Source organism: Telmatherina bonti, assembly GCF_933228915.1.
Source record: "Telmatherina bonti genome assembly, chromosome: 13".
Lineage (NCBI taxonomy): Eukaryota > Metazoa > Chordata > Actinopteri > Atheriniformes > Telmatherinidae > Telmatherina > Telmatherina bonti.
Genome location: NC_136611.1, coordinates 19,023,221 through 19,033,663, shown reverse-complemented (window position 1 = coordinate 19,033,663; position 10,443 = coordinate 19,023,221). Strand labels below are relative to the sequence as shown.

General features: G+C 39.0%; 2 protein-coding genes across 2 annotated transcripts in view; both read left to right on the top strand.

The window, feature by feature from the left end:
* The first annotated feature begins 2,422 nt into the window (after window positions 1-2,422).
* zcchc8 (zinc finger, CCHC domain containing 8) lies at window positions 2,423-8,994 on the top strand. The gene is made up of 14 exons (XM_079252086.1): window positions 2,423-2,610; window positions 2,774-2,813; window positions 2,906-2,980; window positions 3,076-3,175; window positions 3,360-3,437; window positions 3,528-3,631; window positions 3,845-3,910; window positions 4,007-4,067; window positions 4,145-4,278; window positions 4,409-4,551; window positions 4,681-4,796; window positions 5,212-5,298; window positions 5,754-5,874; window positions 7,828-8,994. The coding sequence occupies exons 1-14, from the start codon at window positions 2,430-2,432 to the stop codon at window positions 8,673-8,675; spliced, it is 2,154 nt and encodes a 717-aa protein (XP_079108212.1). The 5' UTR covers window positions 2,423-2,429; the 3' UTR covers window positions 8,676-8,994.
* A 786-nt stretch (window positions 8,995-9,780) lies between these two features.
* Window positions 9,781-10,443, top strand: part of clip1a (CAP-GLY domain containing linker protein 1a) — a 30,266-nt gene continuing 29,603 nt past the window's right edge. Inside the window, exon 1 of the mRNA XM_079251363.1 lies at window positions 9,781-9,891. The gene's annotated coding sequence lies outside the window, so the exon portion shown is untranslated. The remainder of the gene's footprint in view (window positions 9,892-10,443) is intronic.

Here is a 10,443-nt window from a genome sequence, read left to right as displayed (position 1 = left end):
GGTAATGCAGAATTAAATTGTGCCAAACAGATTAAAATAGATTCTCAGAAAAATGAGAGACTTTCATAAAATAACACATTTATCAAAAGACTTGAGTTAAGGGGTGGCAGTGGATAAGATGATACAGCCGCTTGTCTTGTGAAACGTGCCAATTCACCCGTGCGAGGACTCGCTGATGCAACCCCTTCAGAGTGATGGGTCGATAGGGAAACGAGTTAAACATTGAAAGTCTTCTTTAGGTCTCATTTACATATTAGACTTGAGTACAGAACATGTGCCACGCCAGTGATGAGGTTATGGTTTGCAAACTCAAGGATTAGAAGCAGAATTGGGTATTCACTGTGCCTCTTGTCCAGGGTGGACTCCTCACACAAGCCCATCCAGTGAAGCAGTAGTGTTTGCATGGCTTCAGGGAACAGTTCAGTGGCCAGTTCCTCAGCAGGTGGCAAATCACTGATTTGTTCAATGTGCTGAACTTTAAAGCACTCTACTTTCTGGCTGATGGAGCTGTTGGCTGCGTGAAACTGCTGGCCAAGCCAACGTCCCATACAAGTAAGCAGGTAACTTGAATATACAGAGTCTTTGGTCCAGTCTTTGGCCATTAACAAAGCTAACACAGATTCTGCCGCATCCTTCTCATCAAAATTGTCTTTCATGTACCGATCAACTTTCTCCAAAAGAAGAAAGATAGTCTCCAGTCGTTCTGGGGATGTATGAGGTTGGGAGGAAAGTTGGTCATCCAAGCTGTGTAGCTTTTCTTTCAATCTGAACACAACTGAGGGACTTTCCTCAGTTTGCAAGCTGTTCTTAGGGAATGAACAATAATCATGGTCTGCTGATGTATCGGCTTCATCACTGCTACACACATCCACCAGTTCCCTGAGAACCCGAGTGGAATGAGGTTTAGATAATTCACTGTTTGATTGTGTAATGGGAATGATGTTTGACACTGTGAGGTCAAGTTGCGTACAGAGGTTGTAATTCATTTTCAGTGGACTGTCATTTATCTGTGATTTCCAAATGTCCTACAGAGAAGAAATAACCATCTTAAGTTATAAATTAAGTTGCATGTGTGTAAAAAAAAAAAAAAAAAAGAAAAGAACCAAATACATCAGATTGCAGACAATATTCAAGTACCTGAAGGTTTTCCAGCACTGCCAGCTGCTCTTGTTTACCATATGTTTCAAAGGCCAATCGAAAAAGTCCTTGAATGCTGTAAAACCACAGGCTGTTACTTGCAGCAGCAACCTTCAAGCCCTGGAACCTGAATGCTGGGGGTGGGAGAAGAGAAAGAGCTGTGTTAGTCATTACATTTTTTTCCTCCAGGTTAATACAATTTTCTCTTATTTCTGTTACCTGGAGAAAAATGTATCTTTGTAGCAAATCCTTTCTTGGCAAACTTAGCATGGTACCTGGGATGGTTTTCTGTCCGGATGTCAGTATTGGAGAGGAGATCAGCTCCCAAATAGAGTGGAATCATTGCACCCTTAAATAGAGATGTAAATTACAAAGTCACCCTTTTTAGAAAGTGAAGGTGTGTGTTTTCTTATCGTAGAATTAAAGGAAAGCAGAAGATGGTTCCATGACTTTTTTTTTTTTTTTTTTTTTAATCCATTCATTAAATGATTGAGTACGTTCAGTCATTCGAGAAATGCATGTATTTTAGACACTCATTGATTGACTGCTTAATGTTTTCTGCGATTATATTTATTTTCGATATTAGTTTGTCCGTCCTTCCTAGCAATAACACCTGTGTCTGACATAACACCCCCTGCGTAAAAATACTGCCATCTTCGCAAAATACAAATGCCAAAAATATGAAGACAAACAACTTACCTGTTCGGGACATTTTGTAAGTCTGAATGATGTTAAATTTACCAAATAAATAAAGCGAATTTTCCTTGAACCCCCGTCCCACTGAGGTAAAGTCAAATGGGTTGTTGGACAGCCTGACATTGTGAACTCCCCAATCAGTCAGGATGAGCTCATATAATCTGAAGATTAACTTATTGCTTTTACTATTGAAGGAGACACTGTAAAGTCAGAAAAGCGCTCAACACAGCTTCAACAAACCGGATTTCACATAAACCAAGCACAATGCTGCAAAACTGGAGTGATTGAAGCACTCAGTACTCCTAACAGAAAAAGACAAGCCTGTCTTTAAACAGTAAATCGTATATTAACAGCTATATCGTGTCTGCCTTGAGTTTTTTTGCGTTTTGTGAGGATAACTTTTGGAGAAATGCGATATTACTGTTATTACATCAATCGTGAAGCCTGTGCTGTGAGCAAATAAAGAAAAAAAAAAAACCCTGGATACATTTCCGCAACACGTGACCTACGAAGGACCAATGAGCGCGAAGGGAAGTTGCTATGGCTATGACCTTCGAACTGGCGTTTCGTGCTTTGCGTCACAGTGCAACGTAAAAATGGCTGAGGTTGATTTTGGGGATAACGAGCTCTTTCAGCAGCTTGATGATAATGCACCGTTAGCTCCGAGGCATATTCGCTTTTCAGATGGCGATGAAGAAAATGAAGAGGAGACGAACCAACTTCGGAGCAGGCTTGAGGAGTGTGAAGACCAAATTGAAAGACTCACCGCGGAGAATATCCTTATGGCAGCGAATGCTAGCACTGTGTATGTAGCATGTATGTAGCATGTTTGCTAGCACAGGGAGTTTCGCGAATAGAACCAAAACAGAAAAAAAACCAATCATGGTAATGCATTATTTTGTAGATTTTCTGTCTGCTTTCTTAACATCTGAGCCACATAAAGATTTACGACGTAAGCTGAATATTCTGACAAGACCAAGGTAATGTTTGTTTGGACACTTATTGTTGCTAATATCCAGTGAAACGAAACTATTCACTAACTACGCCGATTAATTTCTTCCTGGTTTAACAGCGGGATCACAGTTGAAGACGTAAACATGGACGGACCACTTCTGCAGCTGCTTTTTACAAACAACATTATATCAAAGTAAGTTGAGTTTACTTCATTTTAGAGGGTTCAAGCAATGATTGACTGCGAATTTTGTTTAGTTGACATTATTATAATCAGGTTTTCCCTGTTAGACAGTGCCGTCAAGAAATTGAAGACTGCATCTGCAGTGTGTTTTTGAAGTATCAAAAACCAAGTAAGGAAAGGAAATCATCTTTTCACATGAAACCGCAGGTATTTGTGCAAACTATGATCGTAAATGTATGCGTTTTATAACAATAAATTAGTTAGATTGAATTATAGCAGTATCAGCAACAACATAACAGCAAGATCTGAAACTAGTGTTTGCATATTTGTATGTGTGTATAATGCTATGACTTTACTGTTAATAAAAACAAATACATTGTACTCTTTGAAGTGTTCAGCTTTTGCCTTGGATGAAGATCCACAGAAGTTTTCTGCCAGTAATGTAAAGACAACAACAGAGGCCTTTAAAGTAAGTACTTAATATTATTATGGGAAAAATTCAGAATAATTAGTAAAATGAAGAAAATCTGAAATTTTATTATGCTGTCTTCTCTCCTAGGTTGTTGGAAGTGTTTTATATTTCACTTCTTTCAGTGTTGACAAGCTTGGACAGCCACTGGTAAATGAAAACCCCCAGCTGACCGACGGATGGGATGTTCCCACGTATCTTTAACATATGTTGTCATTTTCTCAAAACCATTGGAACTTTATAGTTTGTCAACAAAAGATGGGTTTTTAATGCCAAAGATATCTTTTTTCTTTTTTTTTTTTTTTTAATGGGTATGCTTATTTTAAAATACACAACACTCAAATTTAGGCTACAGCAAAATTGGTTCACTATGACAGATGTAATTGAATTCCTGAATTGTTACAAAGTTACCACCAGGTATTTAACCAAGTCATTGGAACTGATGGACAGGAAATAGAAATGAAAGACAGAAGGTATAACCAGATTTGTTTAATCTCTATTGAATTTGGATACTTTTATACTAACTTTTGATTTTTTTAATGAGGTTTTCATTGATCTCCTCTTCATAGACCCAAGTCTATGTGTTTCAACTGCGGTTCCATCAGTCATCAGCTTAGAGACTGCCCCAAGGTATCATTCTTTATTTTGATAATATGAGTAAAGATGGAAGAAACAGAACTTAATTTGCTTCATTGTTGCCTTCCTAGCCGAAAGACATGGCTGCAATTAACGAACGAAGAAAGGAGTTTAATCAGAACAACCAGGCCATGCAGAGTAGCCAACGATACCATGCAGATGAAGTAGAGGAACGGTTTGCCAAATACAAACCTGGAGTCATGAGGTAGGGTTTGTTTGTTTGTTTTTAAATGTAGACCAGCAAAGAATGTGATCCAAGTGCAATATTGAATGAAATAAGTGAATCTTGATCATATACATTTTGTTCTTTTTTGCTGCATTGTGCTTTTGAAAAGTGAGGACCTGTTGACAGCACTGGGTATTGATGGCAACACCTTGCCTCCCCTGATTTATCGCATGAGGCAGCTAGGCTATCCTCCAGGTTGGCTCAAAGAGGCAGAGATGGAGAATTCAGGTCTATCTCTGTATGATGGAAATGGTATGTTATTTTCCCTTAAGAAAATAACGGTATTACGACAATTTAATTTTAGTAATTTAGAGGGAAACATAACTTTGAAATGCATATAATCTGGAGTTTGTTCTCATATTCTTATGTCTCCTTCTACAGTATCCAATGATGGCAGTGTTACAGATGGCAGCAATACACTAAACATTTCTTATGACGTTTCCAAACTGGTAGATTTTCCAGGCTTTAATGTAGCTGTGCCATATAAAGTGAAGGATGTAAGTCTTACAACATCACCTTCTGTGTGTGTGTGTGTGTGTGTGTGTGTGTATGTGTATATGTATATATATATATATATATATATATATATATATATATATATATATATATATATATATATATATATATATATATATATATATTAATGTATGTGTGTGTATTTACCATTACATAATGCCGGTAATTTTTTTTTCTTCATATTTCTTGCCCACTGGCTTTCAACACAGAGAACCTCATACAGAGGCTTGCTCTCTAACTGTCAAATGCTTTGGTTCCTGAGCCAGAAGCGATTCTCTGATGGCCGACCAAAACTGACTCCTACAAAGCAGAGACAATGTGGATAGTTTGCAATGACAGTTCAGAATGCATGTGTGTGTATTTTGTCCTTCTAACAAATATATTTCTTACTTTTAGGAATTCATGCAATATGGTTCAATTCCAATACAAAGCAGCCACATGAAGCAAAACTATGCAGCCTACCTGTCCAGCAACTTTCCTCTGGTATTTGTCTTATAGTATAAAAACATTAGATTTTCCTCTCAAAACATGTGACTCAGAACTCATTTATACTGTGAAAACTCCTTTTTAGCTTTGAGTAAACTTTGTTAATGTCACAGGGCACAATATTTGCAAAAACTGAATTCTATGTATGTAATTCTTTAATCATAGCATTGTTCTAAACCCAGACAAGCTATATTTGGTGAATTTATATTTAGTCCTTTCTTTCATTTTATCATGTCAATTTGTAATACTTATCTCTTGAGAACAGTTCTTGTTATTGTTAAGACATCTGTTACTTAGTCACTCAAGACATCATTATGTGAACCACCATATTATTATTAATGGAACAATTGCCTTTTCAATTGTTTGACACTGGTGGAAAGAAGAGGCAATGTCTGTACAAGCTGATCAGTACCACAAAATGTTCTCATTGCATGTTTACTTTTTACCAACAGCCTGGTGCTACCAGCAACAAAAGACACCAAGAATTTGACTCATACCAACAGCAAAGGAAGAAGAATAAGTCTAGCCCTGATCGGATATCAGACAGAAGCTCGGATATGGATATTGAATCGGGTAACTTTTATTCAAATCTTTTTATTGAATTTTAAAGATGTAACAACAATATGAACTACAAAACAATGTCAACAAAGATGCAAATAAGTCACAAATAAACAATAATTAGGAAAATTGGGGTGGGAAAGGGGGAAGGGGCCTGGGCCTTACTCTGTTAAATTCAGTCTTAAAATATAATAGAAATGGCTGCCACGTCACAATAAATTTATGAATAGAGTCATTGACAGTATGCTTCAAATGCTCGAGCTTCAAGTGTGATATAACATCCTCTATCCATCGCTTATGAGATGTGGGGACGGCTTTTTTTTTCCAGTTTAGCGGTATTAAGCGTCTTGCAAGTAGTGTCATGAATGCTATTGCATCGGCCTGGTGTCATGTAATTGGTGTACCTGGAGGGCCAACCCCAAATAGAGCAGTTATAGAACATGATTCAATATTCCTCTTACATATAAATGATATTGTCATAAAGATTGCCTGCCAGAAGGTGTGAAGTTTAGGGCAAATCAGGTAACTTTTAAGCTTTTATGAAACAGTTTTCTAAACTATGAGAAAATAGTTTGCTTAATTTCAGTTTCTGTCTAGTTTGAACTTAATCAAGTTTTTCTTTGTTAAATTACCTTCCTTTTTTAAGTTTTGAGTGATATATTGTAATGCCAAAAGTATTTGCTCATCTGCAGTGCCTTTCCATGCATATGAACTTAAGTAACCCATTCTTAATATGATGTCGGCCCACCATTTGTTATAACAGCTTTAGGTTTTCTGGAAAAACCTTCCACAAGCTTTAGGAGTGAGTTTATGGGAATTTTTTTTTACCATTCTTTCACACCAAACTCACCCATCCATGTCTTTATGGACCTTGTTGTTAGTCCTGGTGTGCAGTCATGTTGGAACAGGAAGAAACCATCCCCAAACTGTACCCATGAAGTTAGGACCATGGAATTGTCCAAAATCTTAGTATACTAAAGCATTCGAAGTTCCTTCCACTGAAACTAAAGGGGCAACCCCAGCTCCTGACAACCCTACACCATAATCCCACTCCATCAAACTTCATACTTGTCACAATGCAGTCAGACATGTACCGTTCTCCTGACAAGCGTCAAACCCAAACTTGTCTGTCAGATTGCCAGATGAAGAAGTGAGTCCAGAGAACTAGTTCCCACTGCTCTAGAGTCCAGTGTTGGCGGGTTTCACCCCACTGCATCTGACACTTTGCATTGTACTTGGTAATGTTTGACTTGGATTCAGCAGCTCACCCATGGAAGCCCAACCACCAGGCTGTCTGGGTACTATTGCGGAGCTAATCTGAAGATTACATGAAGTTTGGAAGTTTATAGTTGGGGACCTCTCCACACTACGAATCTCAGCATCAGCTGACCCTGCTCTGTCATACATGGCTACCATTTAGTGGCTGAGACACTGTTGTTTTCAAGTGCCTCAGCTTTTTTGCGGAGAATTTAGCAGCACAGAAATTTCCCAGCTTGGCTTGTTGCACGGGTAGCATTCTTTCACAAATGTTTACTAGCCAGTCTGCATGCTAGGGTGTTTGGTTTGGGTGCACCTGTGGCCTTGGAAGTGATCAAAAGACCTACATGCCACTATTTGAATAGATGAGTGAATACTTTTGGCAACATAGTGTATATAGTTGTCGTCCAATTTATTTATACCCTCCCGTTAAGGAATAAGAAAAACAGCCGTCATTTAAATAAGTTTTATTTGACAAAGTATTAATAGATATTTTTGTGAAGATCATGATATTGCTTTTGAATGTTTCAGTAGAAATGTTTAAAAAAAACAAACAAAAAACTACAAAACAAACTTGATAATCTAATATAGTTTACATCACTTGTTAACTAACATTTTGTTGAGCAGTCCTTTTGAAGAAATTTCTGCAATCATCTCAGTCAGACTTTGGCACCTGTTGACCAGTATTTTGGCCACTGCTCTTTTCTACAGATCCAGGAACACCGTATTGTCCCGGCTCTGGCGACTTCCATTTCCAACCTCCACTGCCCCCTGGCTCCCCTTGCTTCAGCTCACCTCCTCCTTTGCCACAGGGAACTCCTCCTGCTACGCCCACTCCCCCACCTCTTCCTAAAGGCACACCACCACCAACCCCCACCAATGGCTCACCAGCTCTGCCAGGTCATAAATGGACAGTAATCGATGAAGCTGTGGAGGGAACAGAGGATGAGCTTACTCTTGAGGAACTGGAGGAGCAACAGAGGCTGATCTGGGCAGCTCTGGAAAGTGCAGACACTGCAACCAATAGTGACTGTGATACACCTGCATTGGGAACACCTGCACCCAGCTCACCAAGTGTGTCCACACCTGCCCATGTGGACACAGAGATGAAAGATGGTGGGGAGGAAATGGATGTGGTGGAAGCTGCAGAACCTATTCATACCAGTGAAAATCAAAAGAAACCTGAGATGCAAGACATTTTCAGTCAAAGTCCAAGGCCTATCAAAGTTGAAGATGACAGTTCTGAGAGCCCAAAGCCCATCAGATCTCAAGATGATAGCCTACAGAGTCCTGGTCCAATCAAATCCCAAGATGACAGTCCACAGAGTCCTGCTCCAGATTTTTCTCATCAGGGGTTTGGAGACTGTGGTCCTGAGCATGTGGAGAAGATTACAGCTGTTCCCCATCGAAGCAGGTTTGCCGCTGGCATTGTTCCATTTGAAGAAACACCTGAATTCACAGAAGTAGCAGAAGCCACAGGAACATACCTTAGGATTCGGGACTTACTCAAAAGCTCTCCACGAAGTTTGTCTAAGAAAAAACAAAATGAATCGCCTTGATTCAAAGTACAACCAGAGGAACCTTTTTTTTTTTTTTTAAATCAAAAGATTTTCATTTCTATTAAGCATGATTTTTCAGAGACTTTTAGTCTGTAATGTATATACCTTTGATCTGTAAAAATGTCATGAGGGTGGGCTTTTTAGAGATGCTTCAACAAAATTGATTTCAACCTGTTTGACATTTTTGTATAATTACTTGGTGTTTTTTTTATGTAAAATTTGTTCATTGCTGATCTGTATTCGTATGCTGATGTTTAAGTGGCTCTGGTTTGTTTTTTTTCCTTTTTTATTTTTTAATTCCAATTGGATTGGTTTAAAAGCACCTAGTAAACATGCTTGTATTTGCTTCAGTGCTTTATTTGGTCAGTCAAGACTTTTTACATTACATGTTGATGGTCTAAATCAAATCTATGTATGGATAAGATATAATTAAATGCCAGCTATTTTAAAAACAATGTAGTAAACACTTACACACTCGAAAAACTTAACTTGCACGCACGCACCAAGCTATGATACACACTTACGTGCACTATGTTAAGAATGGAGGGGAAACATTTATATTGTGTGATGATGTAAACCAGGGGTGCCCAGCTTCGATCTTCCAGATGTACCTTCCTGAAACTTTTACAAGCAACCCTTGTCCAACACACCTGAGTCAAATAGCTGAATTCTCTCTTCTGCACGTCTTTCAGCTCTGCAGAGGCCTGGTCACCAGCCATTCATTTGATTCAGGTGTATTGGACAAAGGTTGCATCTAAAAGTTTCAGGATGGTACATCTCGAAGATCGAAGTTGGGCGTGCACCATTGCGTTAAACGTTTGAGCTGATGACCAGATTTCATCTGTCAAAAACCACAAGTTTTTAAACTCTGGTTTCCATGTATTACTTGGTATTTTCAAAAAGTAGGATCCGATCATGACTACCAGCGTATACAAACCTATGCTTTTCTAGTATTATGAACATCTTACATTTAACTCTTTTTTTGTAATGGAAGAGCTGTCCCTGAAATGAGTGCTACATCTTGCTGAACATAATATCTTTGTTGAGCACCCACCCCTGACGTTCCTGTCAGCAGTTGGACAAGCGTCTCGTGCTCGTGCGCTGGGCTGTGTCTGGTTCCCCGTGCGCGATCCGAGCAGTCGCGGTGTAGTACTTAGCCCGCTAGCTTTATCATTTTCTCCTCAGAAGAAAGCACTTGTTCAGGGGAACATATCAGGTCAGTAGTGGCTCGCGGCAAAGTCTTGTTTTTAAGTATTTGCTGTTTCATTTGCGACCGAAAAACAAGAACAGACCCTGGGAGAAAGTTGTTCAGGTAGTGTAGATGTTACTTGAGGTGTTAGTTTAGCTAACTAGCTAACCAACCCCTCTTTTGGTCCTGACCACCGGCGTATTTCTCGGGCCTCGTTGCTAATGTTACTTAGCAACTAATCACGTCTCGTTTTACCATAATTACAAACAGATTAGTGGAACAGAAGACGGTTCAGCTCGCGGACTGCGTAGTGCAGCCGCATGATACGGAAGCTATCTGTACAGGTGATCAAATCTAGCTGTTTATATCGCTGTCTCTGAACTTGTGTGTTCCCTGCTGAAACGTCGGTGACATTGCGGAGACTTTTGGACTTGTGGAATTTGCTTCAGACATTTAGCTTCCGATTATTATTGTTTAACAGATAGAATGCTTTCATATGCGACATATTCCTATCTTCTGGTCGGATACGTAGGTTGTTGAATTAAATGACAAGTCAATTTATTACAGGGGTGCAGACTC